This window comes from Carlito syrichta, unplaced genomic scaffold (assembly GCF_000164805.1).
Source record: "Carlito syrichta isolate Samal-C Ts95f unplaced genomic scaffold, Tarsius_syrichta-2.0.1 Scaffold311952, whole genome shotgun sequence".
Taxonomy (NCBI): Eukaryota; Metazoa; Chordata; class Mammalia; order Primates; family Tarsiidae; genus Carlito; species Carlito syrichta.
Window position 1 is genome coordinate 557,061 of NW_007256048.1, and position 14,088 is coordinate 571,148.

General features: G+C 47.9%; 1 protein-coding gene across 1 annotated transcript in view; it reads left to right on the plus strand.

Annotated features, from left to right (window-relative positions):
• The window catches only part of BTBD11 (BTB domain containing 11), a 50,266-nt gene that overhangs the window by 15,823 nt on the left and 20,355 nt on the right, over nt 1-14,088 (plus strand). The window contains exon 9 of the mRNA XM_021718227.1: nt 11,901-12,006. Coding sequence (XP_021573902.1) covers nt 11,901-12,006 — 106 coding nt within the window. The remainder of the gene's footprint in view (nt 1-11,900; nt 12,007-14,088) is intronic.

A 14,088-nucleotide genomic window follows, 5' to 3' on the forward strand; every position in this document is an offset into this window, starting at 1 on the left:
TCACTTGAGCCCAGGAGTCCGAGGCTGCAGTGAGCTGTGATTGTGCCACTACATTCCTGCCTGGGTGACAGAGCAAGATCTTGTTTCTAAAAAAAGGGGGGCGGGAATTAGAGAGAAATGATGGCAGAGAAATTCAGAGCTGAGAAGACAGTGTCCTGGTGGAAGACAGTAGTGGCCACACAGGACATAACTGGCCAGCATGGCTCCTTCTCCTTCCATTCAAGGATTGTGGTTCAAATCATGTCTGCTGTTCTGTCTGAACAAATACCTGGCTTTATAGAGTAGCAAATAAGATTCCTGTAAATAAATTCACATTATGGGTGACTCCTAGCAACACCGATGTCCAGTCAAGTGAGGTCCACAGCTCCACCCATCCTGGATTTGAGCTCATCTGCACTGTACTTGGAATCTGGCTACAGAGCACCTAAAAACTTTAACTTCAAATGAAGTCACTGTCTCTAGATTTCCCCATGAGCAGAACAATATAATCATTTTAAAAATAGGTCTATTCAAAGAGAGCTCCTGGCTTATTTTATCTGGGCATTTATTCATTCGAGAGGTAGTCAGGAGTGCCCACTGCATTCCAGGCACTACAGTGGCAACAGGAGAGATGTGATCTCTGTCCTCCTGGAGCTCACTGATAGTAAGCAAGAAAATAGACCAACAAAGAGTCACAGCATGATCAGTGTCATTTTAAAAATGAAGTTGGGCCAGGTGTGGTGGCCCACAGCTGTAATCTCAGCACTTTGGGAGGCTGAGGCAGGAGGATTGCCTGCGACCAGGAATCGGAGACCTGGGCCGCAAAACAAGATTCTCTCTAGGGGTAGGACGGGTCAGGTTTAATTTTTTGAACGACCACCTAATTGAGGAAACGCTTTCAGCCACACAGTGATCTGGGGCAAAAGCATTCATTGCAGGTGCTGAGGTGCTTAAGTAGATGCGAGCTTCGTGTCTTGGGGCAAAAGGAAAAGGGCGGGAGATGAAAGCCAGATTGCAGAGAGCCGAGGAAGTTCGGATTCCCTCCAAATGCCATGGGACAACTCTGGAGGCATTAGACAGGGGCACTGTGTGACTGTCTGTTTTTAGGGTTTATACATCGTTTTGCGTTTTTAGACTTTGTATTTTAAACGTGGTCATGCAGTTGTAAGAAATAACCCAGAGCCATCGTGTGTACCTTTTGCACAGGGAGATATCAGTCTCTCCTAGTGGCAATATCTTGCAAAGCCACAGTAAAATATCATAGCCAACAGAATGATGTGACAATATGCAGAAAACCTCCGCGAGAACCCCTGTGTTGCCCCCTGTCACCACACTCACTCCCTCCCGCCCCCGCCACCTTCCTGACCCCCCAGCTCTGCTCCATTTCTCTGATTGTGTCATTTCAGGAATGTGATTTAGAGAGTTAGAGGCACAAAGAGATTGGAGCATTCCCTAGAGGCGTCATGGATCCAGTTTTTTTCCCCCACTACTTACACATAGATTTTTGGAATCCTAAGTATGTAATTTTGGAGACTGGATTTTTTTCACTCAGCCTCATTTCCTGGAGAGCATCTGGGTTGCTGCCACTGCCTGTTTCTTTTCATTGCTGAGTAGTACTCCACGGTGTGGATGTACCACAGTGTGCTTAATCACTCTGCGGGTGATGGGCCCCTGAATTGATTCCAGTTTCGGGCTATGTTGCATAAATCACTGAGAAACATTTGTGCACACGTTTTTGTGTGACTCTGAGTCTTCATTCCTGTGGGATAAATGCCTGGGGTTCAAGTGCTGGTTGTATGGTAGTTGCATGTTTGTTTTTTTTAAAGAAACTGCTGACCTGTTCTGAGAGGCTGTCCCCTTGTGTGTTCCCTCCATACCCTCATGCATTCCCGTTTCTCTTCATCCTCACAGCTTGGCACTGTCACTATTTTTCATGTTAGCCCTTCTGAGAGGTATGTAGTGATACTTCCTCATGGCTTTAATTTGCATTTCCCTAAACGGCTCATGGTGTTAAACGTATTTTCAGGTGCTTGCTGACTACCTGCATGTTCTCAGTGAAATGTCTCCTGGCGTCTTTTGTGTGTGTTCTAATTGAGTTGTTTGCTTTTCAGCTGTTGCGTTTTGAGGAGTCTTTATGTATTCTGGACTGTTTGTCAGATACCTGATTTGCAAATATTCCCTTCCACTCTGTAGCTTGTCATTGCATCCTCTGTCATTTTGGTACTTTCATTTATGGATTGGCTTTATTCATTCTCGATCTGCCTTGTCCTTGGTACTGTGAGTGGTTTTCTATGGAAATCCAGGCATTTTCTGGATTCTGGGTCTCATTTGGAGCTTCTGCCTTAGCCGACTTTCTGGGATGCTGCTCTGATGGGGAAGGGTGACTGCCACTCCATTCCTGCCAGGTGGATGTAGATGTTCAGGTTCCTCACTTAGCCTCTGTTGACACCTGAGGTGGGGGCTCCCTGTTATTGGGGGGTAGGGGTTGACGTTCTGCTCCCCACATGTCATCTCTGACACATGGTGAGTGTGACCTCGTTACCACTGGACAGGGGTAAAAGTCTGGCTCTCCCTTGGTCTCCTCTGACACCAACCGACTGGGGAGTGAGAAGGACACCCCATTACTGCTGGGTGGGAGGGGAGCCTACGTTCTCAGGGTCTCTACTGACACCAGCACTGAGGGCAGGACTCTTTACTAACAGTAGGGATGACTGACCGTCTCTCTGAGACCAGCTCGGCAGGGTTTTGAGGGTGCCCTGCTGTAGCCTGGCAGGGATAGAAGTCTGAGCTTATCACTTGGCTTTGCCGGCAGGGTAGGCCCACGCTTTTCCTGTCGTGTTTGGCTGCAGTAGAGCAGCCGTGGTCTGAAGCTTTCTGCTGCGAGGCTTCCCCTCTCTGGTCCCTCAGTAGAGAGAGCAGGATTTTGTCGAGGCTTTTTCTTCCATCTGTGCGCATTGGCATTTCTGAGTTATGGCTTCTTCAGTGTCAAGAAGGGGTGGTATGAGCCAAAGAGGAAGCCCAGCGAACATGCCATGGTGCCACCGCCCTGTCCCAAGATTCCTAGTTGGTCTCCCTTCTTCTTTCTACCTTCCAGCGTCTTCGTACATTTCTTTTATAGATCATGCCTGGGCTTTTCAGTTACACTTCCCATGAGGGGAGGGAAAAGTATGTTTATTCCATCATCCCAGAAGCAGAAGTAATCACATGTTCAACAGCCGATGCATCTGGCTGCATCGTTCCATTATCATTCTCCTAAAGCCATCTGGGTTCCCAGACATCCTCAGAGAAGCAAGGAGGTTTCCAAAGCCCCCCGTGGCATGATGGTTATCTGTTTTGCCAAAAGCAAGAATCTCCGTTGAAGCAGAAAAAAATAATAAACTGGATTTATGGCACCACTAAGGAATGTTCCAATCCCTTCGTGCCTTCGCGTCCTTAATAATTAGCCATGAACGCAATGGCAGTCACTAAAGAAACAAGGTCAAATCCCAGAAGTGTCAAACAGCTCAAGAAGTCGGTGGAAGCTGGGCTCAGTGGCTCAGCCTGTAATCCCAGCGTTTTGGGAGGCTGAGGTGAGTGAATTGCCTGAGCCCACAGGTTCGAGACCTGCCTGGACAACTTGGCAAGATCTCATCTCTACAATAAATGAAAAATTAGCCGGGTGTGGTAGCGCATGCCTATAGGTTCCAGCTACTTGGGAGGCTGAGACGGAAGGATCGCCGGAGCCCAGCAGGTCGAGGCCGCAGTGGCCGGGAGCGGCCGCTGCACTCCAGTCTGGGCAACAGAGTGAGACTCCAACTCAAAAACAAAAAAAGTCGGCGGAGACATTCCAGGCGCCACAAAGGCCTGCACTCGAACCATGTAAGAGAGACCTATGCCGTGCCTTCAGAGCCTTGAAAATGAGATCCAGCACAAACACCGTATGCTAAAAATGCTGAATCTGTCAACCTCAGGGAGAAACCTGAAGCAGAACAAGTTTACGTCCAGCAACTCTCACCCTTGCCCTGGCATTCATTCACCATTTTCTGGACCTGTCTTCCTCACCTCCATGTTTCCTTTCCCACTCCCTCTCCTCCCTCCCCTCCCTCCATTCAGCCTTCTCTGTCCTCACGGTATCTCTCCTCTTCTCTGAGGTTGGTGGGGACTTTGTGCTTAGGAAGCGACCCGCGCTTCAGCTCGGACACAGATCTAATGATGACAGTCACTGGTTGCTGGGCCCTTCCTCCAGGACCGGAGCAATCCCGGGCACTTTCTACTCATCAGCTCCTTATGGGGACGTTGTGGTATGTTTATTCCCATTTTAGAGGTGATAGGCCTGAGGCAGAGAGGGAGCACCCTGAACCAGGCAGCCTGAACCCAAAGCCCGAGGTCTTCCCTGTGAAGTCAATGTGTCTCCTGCCCCCTTCAGCGTTCTGCCTGCAGGGCAGTCTCGTTGTGGAATGAGGACTCCATCCCCTTCGGTGGCTGGTGCTGGCGAGAGGCCACGGAGCCTGCTTTCTGTGGGAAGGTCGCCCCTACTCACAGCCACAGGCCCATGGAGTCTGGCTGAAAGGCACCTTGAAATCGTCTCCAACCCCATCATATCCGCTGTGGGATACTTCCCCAGATCTGGAAAAAGTACTACTTAAAGAAAGCTTTAAGAAGATAAAAAACGACCAGCCACAGAATTATTTACTTGATCTTAAACGTGCTTAGAAAGGAAATGTGTCACTACCGTAATAGAAAGCCCGCATCACTTGGGGTGAGCAGAGGGTCCACATGCAGCCACAGTGAACGTGGGGCTCACAGCAGCAGGGACGGGCAGCGCCCTCGGCCCACCAGCCTCCCGGGATCCCTCTGGGCAGGAAGTCCCCCACCGCCAACTTTTCCAGGCGTGCTGCCTCCAGGAGCAGCCCACCCCGCACGAGGAAGGCCAGCGTGCTCCATGAGGCCGACTGTGTGCAGAGACGAGTTGGCAGGACATGGGTTGATTCAGAGCTTCCTGTCCCCAAAAAGGAGACAAGAGTAACTCCACTTTCTCTTGATTCTGAGACAGCTGGTTTCACATTTTAGAATTTCTCAATTTGAAATGGGTCTTCAGGTGGATGTATACATTTAATGAGATGAGATTTTGGTTGTTGTTTTTTTTCTCTTCCTAAAATCTACCATTAATGTTATGACATTATCTTTAAAAATAGGGATTAGGTTCTTCAGCTGTGGGAAATTGCTGTTTTGGTGGTTAAAAAATGACCAAACACCAGCACTTCCTTTGGGTCAACCCAATAGCATCTGGTGATGCGTGAACGTTTTTTTAGCTCTCACTGCAACCTCGTCAAACAGGTCTTTATAATCCACTTTGGAAGAAAGAACTGGGGCCAGAGAAGCTGAGAAATTTTCCCAATGACACGGAGCTGGTGAGTGAGGGGCCAGGACTGGGACTAGCTCCATCTGACCCCATTGTCAATGCTTGTACCCCAAGTAGAGCTCCAGCCTGGGTCACCTAAAAAGGACCTTTGAGGTTAATCCCAGCCCTCCATCCAGAGGGAGACAAAATGTTTCCAACATCTTTACCGAAGAGTAGAGGGCTGAAGAGGAGAGGAAAGATGTGAACCCCCAAATCCACAGGAAGTCACTCAGGGGAGTCTCCTGGTAGCTGTGGCTAAGAATGCTGCTTATGTCCCCTTAGTTCCATGCGGCCACACACTCCCAAGTCGAAGGACCTGTTTTTACTCCATGTGCCCATCTAGAATTTTCCGTGAGAGACCTGAATGACAGAGACCAGCAGCATGCCAATGACAGCCTCTCATCGGGTGCCATGTCCTCAGGCCTGGCCAGAACCACCCCTCAGACTTGCCCTGGCCTCTTGGGTCAGACCCCACGTGTGAAAACCAGCCTGCTGCCTGAGATGTGAGCCTGTGGCACCTTTGGCCTAGAAGCGTAATGTGCCACCCAGAGAAGAATCTAGGCCTCTACCCCAGCACAGCCACCGCCCCAGCCTGGCCTTCCGTAGACTGTGCCTCAGTAGAACCTCAGCACCATGAACTTCCAATAGAGAGAACCTCAAGGTTGATGAACTCCATCCTGCCATCCTCAAGTCTTGGTCCAGAGTTCACTATGAATAACCCATTTCATTGCCTCAGTATGATCCCCTGACCCAGTGCGATCACCTCACCCCCCCTCACGTGCAGAGGGTCCCTCCTGGAGTCCCAATTCAGGGTAACCAGAGTGAATTCCACCGTTGATCCCACCACCTAGAGGAGGAGCATGGAAAGGGCACAGGACAGACACCTCCACAGGCACAGACGGATGGATTTGAGGACATGGTGGAGGGTTTCTCTTAGGACTGCAGTCCCTGAAAAAGAAGCTGGCAGAAAAGGCAGAGTCTTTGGTGCCGACACTGGGTTGGCACTGTGATCCTTTGCTCCGCATCCGGCCCTTGGAACCGTTTAAAGTAGATGCTCAATAAATATCTGAAGACTGGATCAATCAATGAATGGGTGGATACATAGCTTAGTGGACAAGAAGGTGTTTACATTCCTTTGGAGGAAGAATGAATGAATGAAACAGAAAGCCGCTGATGTCTGCTCTCAGCCTGGGCCTTCCCTCTTCCCCTTTCTCTCCTGAATTTATAGGGCTTTCATCATAAATCCTTCATTTTCATCATGTTTCCTCATTGGGCAGATTTTTTTAAAGATTTTTTTAGAGACAAGGTCTTGCCATGTTGCCCAGGCCGTCCTCAAATTCCTGGGCTCGAGTGATCCTCCTGCCTCAGCCTTCTAAGTAGCTGGAATTACAGGCATGCACCACCGCACCAGATTTTTTTCTTTTTTTTTTTTTTTTTTGAGACTTTGTTTTTTAGAACAGTTTTAGATCTACCAAAAAATTTTAAAGATAGTACAGAGACTCCCATATATCCTCTCACCCACTCTTCCCTAAAATTAACAGCTTATAAGGAGAGGACCCCCCAAAAATGGATTTATCTTGGAAGGTGGGCTCCTCGTAGCATACTTGGAATTTGTTCCTCCAGATCAGACAGTCAGCCAGAGTTTTTATCTGGAAGTTTTGAGGAGGTTGCATCATGATTTACGGGATAACGTCCCAAGTTGTGACAAACATCTCACCTGCCCACACTGTGCTAAGTGTTCAGTTTTTGACCAAAAGCAACATGACCCCGATGCCCCCCCATTCACCTGATCTCTCCCCAAGAGACTTTCCTTGGTTTCCCCAGATGAAAGAAACCCTCAAAGGGAAACATTTTGCCCACATGGAAGAGGTGAAACAAAAAACAGAAGCACTAAAAGTTATCAAAAGTGACATGTTCAAAAATTATTTTGAGCAGTGAAAAAAGCATCTCAGTAGGTGCATTGCATCAAACGGAGAGTACCTTGAAGGTGACCGAAGTTTAAACATATAAGAATAAAACCACAATTTTTATAAATAAATTCCAGCGTTTTGGGATTTCTCCTTGTACATTAGTATATTTGTTACAATTAATGAGCCAACGTTAATATATTATTACTAGCTGAATTCCATACTTTTCCATATTTCTTTTACCTAGTGTCTTACTCTGTTCCAGGATCCCATCCAGAGTACCATGTTACATTAGTTGCCAAATCTCTTTCAGCTCATTTCGACTGAGACAGTTTCTCAGATTTTCCTTGCTTTGGATGACCTTGAAAGCTTTGAGGAGTCCTGGCCATGCCTGTTATCGGCGGCCATTCTAAGGCAATATGTTGGATGTTTTCCTCACGATTAGACTGGGGTGATGGGTTTTTGAGAGGAAATCCCCAGAGATAAAGTACCATTCTCATCACATCTTACCAAGGGAAAATTCTTATCACTGTTGTTGACCTTGCCCTCCAGGCCAAGGTCGTATTTGTTGAGTAACTCCACTGTAAACTCCCTCTCTTCTCCCCTTCCATACTGTCCCCTTGGAATGCAGTGAGCATGCACAGCCCTCGTGTAAGGAGTGGGGTGTCGTGTCTCCCCCAGGTAATTGTTACGTATGTGAGAATTTTCCATTCAGAGACACGGCCAGCCCTCATACTTACTTTCTCGGGTGATACAAAACATATGGGCATTAGAAAGAAGGGTCATGTTGTGCATTCCAGGAGAGGAGGGGTCTTGCTTTGCCGACTTTTGTGACCCTAATACAGCGTCTTTCACTCTGGGACTTCACTGCTTAGTAAGTACCTGTGAAATTCGATTAAACAACAACCCCCTCCAAGCCCCCCCAAAAAATTCACAGAAGAGTCTGAAGGCTGCTCGGGCCTCTCTCAAGACCACCAGAGTCCAGGAAATGGATTCGTATTCCTTTACTCGGTTGGCTAGACAGGAGCTGATTCACCAGCAACACTCAAGACAAACCCTGGTGTGGATGAGACCTGTGACATTCCCAACACAGTTGACACAGCATTTGTGCAGAGAACAGTTCTCAGCTTTAGGATCAGTCAATACTGATGAAGCGTCCGTGATGTGTCTGGCTCTCTGGGGTCACAGGAGTGATGAAATATGGCCCAACTGATGTCAACGTTAGACAGTTGTGTTAGTTTTCTATTACGGTAGTTTGGAGGCTTAAGACACACCTGTTTCTTGTCTCATGGTTTCTGTGGGTCTAAAAGTCTGGGCACAGTGTGCCTCCACAGGGTTCTCTGTCTGGGTCTCACAGGCACAATCAAGGTGTCGGAGGATTTATGTTCCTTTCTGGAGGCTTTGGGGAAGAATTGCTCCCACTCAGGTTGGGGTAGAGTTCAGTTCCTCGTGGCTGTGGAACTGAGGCCCCGTTCCCTCACTGGCTGTAGATGGGCATTACACTTGTCTCCTAGCATGGCGGTCTGCATCTCCTCAAGCTTGCCGTGGGACGCTCCATCCCCAAGCCAGCAACTAAGCGGCAAGTGCTTCTCAGGCTGGGATCACTTTGGCATCCTCTTCTGAAGTTCTTTTCTTTCTTCCCTTCTGAAATTCTTTTCTGCTTCTTCTTCTTTTTTTGAGTTGAAGTCTCACTCTGTCGCCCAGACTGGAGTGCAGTGGCACGCTCCCGGCCACCGCAGCCTCAACCTGCTGGGCTCCGGCGATCCTTCCGCCTCAATCTTCCGAGTAGCTGGAATTACAGGCGTGCGCTACCACGCCTGGCTAATTTTTTTGATTTATTGTGGAGATGAGGTCTCGCCAAGTTGGCCAGGCAGGTCTCGAACCTACAGACTCAGGCAATTCACTCACCTCGGCCTCCCAAAGCACGGGATTACAGGCTGAGCCACCGAGCCCGGCTTCTACTTCTACTTTTAAGAGTTTGTGTGGTTGCTTTGGGCTCACCCAGATAATCCAGGTTAATCTACTTTAGGGTCAACTAATTAGTAACTGGTCTGAATATTTGTATCCCCCCTAAATTCATATGTTGAAGTTCTAGTCCCCAAGGTGATGGTACTAGGAAGTGGGGCCTTTGGAAGGTGACTCGGTCTGTACAAAGATCCCAGAGAGCTGCCTCATCCTTTCCACCACGTGAGAACACCACTCGAAGGCACCATCTATGAGAAACAGGCCCTCACCAGACCCCAGATCTACCTAGATCTTGAACTTCCCAGGCTCCAAAACTGTGAGAAATAAATTTCTGCCGTTTATAAGCAGTTTGGGACATTCTTCTGCAAAGTCCTAGTTGCCGGATAAGGTAGCACACAAATGTGGGGTATCTCATGCTATTCACAGTCCCATGGTTAGGACGTGCAGTCTTCTGGGGACTGGGATTCCGCCTCCCACACAGTGCTTCTCCTACATGAGTGTACCCAGAAGTCACCTGCAGAGTCTGTTAGAATGCAAATCCTGACTCGGAGGGTCTGGGGGTGAGCTTGTGCGCTGCTCCCAGGCTGGTGCTGTTGGTCTGTGGAGCACATTTCAGGTGGCAAGGCCTTAGGCCTCAGGAAACAAATGGACAGGCCACACCCAAGAGGGAACTTCAGGACAAGGATCCAGTGGTTCTCAAACTGAAGGGCATATCGGCATCAGAAACCTGTCAAGTGCAGATTCCTGGGCCCCACCCCCCAGAGTTTCTGGAATCAGAATGTTGAGGCCAGACCCGAGACTTTGCATTTCTAACAAGCTCCCATGCGATGCTGACACCACTGGTCCAGGGACCACACTTTGAGAACTCTGCATTAAGCCACAAGGCAGGCAGTCACTTTTATGAGTGTAAGTGGGGGGAGCACATCATGCCTCTGGGTTCTACGGCACCATCTTGGAAAGTAGAGTCCCTTTGGGCCTCCATGTGACTGCAATTCTGTGACTCACGTCTAAGGTGACATGTGCCCTCTGTGATCTGTCCACTTTAATGGAAGGATTTGGACTTACTTTTCTTATGAGGGGCTGTATCCTTCCACCTTGAAAGCACAATGAAGTCACTCCATTTGAAAATAGTTTGAATCACTGATATCACTAGTGGTCCCAAACTCATCTATTTTTTTTTTTTGAGTTGGGGTCTTTTACTCAGGGTGGAGTGCAGTGGTTCAATCATGGCTTACCCTAGCCTCAACCTCCTGGGCTCAGGCAATCCTTCTGCCTCAGCCTCCCAAGTAGCTGGGACTACAAGCATGCATCACCACACCTGGGTAATTTTATTTTTTTAATTTTGTAGAGACGTGGTCTCACTATGTTGCCTAGGCTGATCTTGAACTCCTGGGCTCAAGCAATCCTCCCCCCTCAGCCTCCCAAAGTGCTGGAATGATGGACATGAGCCACCACACCCGGCCCCAAGCTCATCTTTCAAAATCCAAAATAGTACTTATTATTCTTATGACAAAAGTAGTGCTTGTTTGTTGGAGAAAACATAAATAGAAAGAGAAAACATAATCTTACCCAAAAGTAACTGCTCTATTCTCCCAGACCTTCTTCTGTACCTGTCACACCAAATATATGTGTAGGGTTTTATTTCCAAAAAGACATGGTACAAGCTGTGTTGTGACCTGCGTTTTTTACTTACTATATTGCCAATATTTTTCTATTTATTCCCATTTTGAGCCCCTGGTTTCAGCCCCCTTTACCCAATATAAAGTAACAAAATGCTGTGGTTCGTGTCCCGCAATTGGGGAGAGATCAGTGAACAGAAATGGAGCAAACTTGGGAAAGACAGCACAAAGGACAAGGGTCCATCAGAAAGAGGCTCCCGTCCCCAGCAGTCGGGGGTGGCTATAGCTGGGGGTGGTGGTAGGACTATCCCCCACACACTTTTTCTGGAGAAAGTGATTCAGCTGAGCTCTTGTGGATCTGGAAATGCCTCCACCCCAGAATCAAATCTATAAGAAAACCAAGTCAGGATCATTTGTCTTGTTAACCCCAAAGGGCTTCCTGCTGCCAGTTTCTCAATCATTCACTGCTTCCAGAACGTTAAAGTACAGTGAGTCCCCTACATACAAACCTTCAAGTTACAAACTTTAATGATGTACACCTGCATTTTTTTTATGTATTATTTCTCTCCACCAATTGCCAGTATAACCTGCTAAATACATACTATGTAGTGGATTGTGTTAGTTGGGTACCTAGGCTAACTTTGTTGGACTTAAAATTGAAATTACAGATGCACTCTCAAAACAGAACTCGTTTGTATGTTGGGAACTTCCTGTATTGATAAAGGTAAGTTTGGGGTGAAAACTTATTTTTCATTCTATGAACTACAAAAACCTACTTTCCAGTGGAGGTAAATTATTAGGGTGGGACAGAAGAAATTAATTACACTTTTCTTAAGCTTCGCTGGTGAACCAGAAACAGCCTGGACAGACAGAGCAAGCAAATCCAGGGCCTGCTGGGGCAAACTGAACATGTGCTCTACAGAGAAATTCCTTCTGGAACCTGCAGAAAACACATGAGTGCCTGTTGCCTGGGGTGGCAGGGAAGACGCCTGCCTGGGGCGACAGCTTGGCTGAGACCGTCCAGTCACTCAAACTTGTTCTTCTCCGCAGAACGAGGTCATCAGCCAGCAGCTCTGTGTCATCTTCACGCACTGCTACGGGCCCTACCCCATCCCCAAGCTCACAGAGATCAAGCGGAAGCAGACCTCACGCCTGGGTGAGTGCTTCCTGGCCTGTGTGGCTGTCGCTTTGTGATTTAAGGATTGGAGCAGCCAAGAGGACATGAGGGGTTTCAAGGACCAACAAGAGCAAGATACTGGAGTCAGGCTCAGGATGTCTCCTTTCTTGTGGAATAACCGCAGAATCTACCTTGGGAATGTGGGTGAGGAGACTTGCCAGCTAAGGGGACTTTCTCCGGTGGTCAAAGGTAGTGGATACTGTCTAAGGCCTCCTGACCCCTGCGCACCCATGCACGGATAGATTCTATAAGATTCTGCTGCACACAGCAGCTGTTCCCCCAAACTCTCCCCTCTAAGAAGTCCCTCCTCCTCACTGAGGAAGAATGCCAAGGGACAGTGACAGCCAGTGGCGCTCCCCTCGTGGAAGTCCTTCTACGGGGAACTTGGAGAAGAGGGGAACAGAGCCTCCCACACACATTCACCCATAAAATCATGAGGGGACATACCTGAGCTGAGGAGGCTGGACACTCTGAAGTCCCGTGAGAATCCCCGTCATCACTTCTTCCTGGAGACCTGCATGGAGCCGCCCCAGACCTCCCCCGCCTGAGTGGTCTTTGGGCCAACCGGGAGGTGGGCAGGTGGGCACCATGACTCATCCAGGTTATGGCTGCAGTACTCGGATGGGGTGGGGCTGGGACTTGAACCCACGTCTGCCCAAAGCCATAATTCCCACGTTCAGCAGTCCTAGCTTCTGAGGTTTTTCAGGAAAGCCTTTCTATCAGGCACGGGTTCTTTCAGAGGAGCCTGGGGGCGGCTGCAACTGGTTGATCAGCCTTGAAACCGGGTGAGAGGACTCCGGGCTGCTATGGGCCTGAAATATGAGCCTTCTGTTGCAAGGACCTGTCTCTTTGCTGCCTGGGAGTCATAAAATATTAAAGATAAAGGGTGCATTTTCCTAGGCAGGTTGGGGACCTCTCCTACTTCCTTTTCCCAAGAAGATTGGGAATATTTGAGAAATGGAAGCATCTGGAAATTCCACCCTTTAGCAAAATCCAAAAGAAGTGAGCTACTTTAAATTAATTAAAAGACTGAATTCGTGGAACTGCTTTAAAGTATTTTTGTTCCCTTCATGAATGACTTGTTCATTTAAATGAGATGCGACTTTTCACTAACATGGAAAATTTTAGCAACTGAGTCAACAGTCGTCTTTTCATCTTTGTGACTATGCATGTGGGAAAATTAGGATGTGCCCACGTCACAGGTATTTCTACCTGCTGGAAAACAGACATTAGTTAAAATATTATCAGAGCAACAAATGGTAAAGCAACAAATGATTGGTAAAGACCAATCAAATGAACAGAGATTGAGGGTGACATTCCCAAGACATCACCGTTGTCTAGTTGTCTTAGAAGACACCTCTAGAGCTGAAATTTCTTTTACCTGCAGTTAAAAGTGCCTGGATTTCAGGCCAAGCATTAGAATTCCAAGAGTTAGCACCAAGAGGGGAAAAAGCAGACCTGAGAAGCTTAAAGCTCACGATACGATAGAGAGAGGGCATCAGGGAATTATCAGCCAATCAAATCTGGACAAGTATATTTTGCATCTTCAGTATAGCATTCCCAGCTAGTACAATTAAAGGTTGTCAGAGAGTGGTTCTTTAGGGACTTGCTTTAAAGGACAGATAAGGATAATCAGTGACAAGGATCTCAAACTGGCATCTCTGTGGGACCAGGCAGGTTGTATAAACGGTGAAATGGATTCAACATAAGACAATAGGGAGACAAGCCAGAGAGCACATGCCTGATTTTTTTGTGGTCCGGTAGTCTCTTGCCCGATCAATGGATTCTAGAAGAAAATGGTAAAAGGAGGTAAAGGTAGGAATTAGCAATGTGGGAAGCAGAAGTTGGGGACTGATTGGGGCCGCATGGTGAGTATGAAAGGTGAACACAGGGCCAGGTTGCTGAGTAGGGGGAGGAAGTTGAGTGGAAAAATTAGTTGTTGCCCCCTCTGAGGCCTTCCCTTTTAGCCCCTATTCCCTTAACCTGGGTAGTTATAGAAGTTTTTTCTGTTTTGTTTTGTTTTTTGAGTTGGAGTCTCACTCGGTCACCCAGACTGGAGTG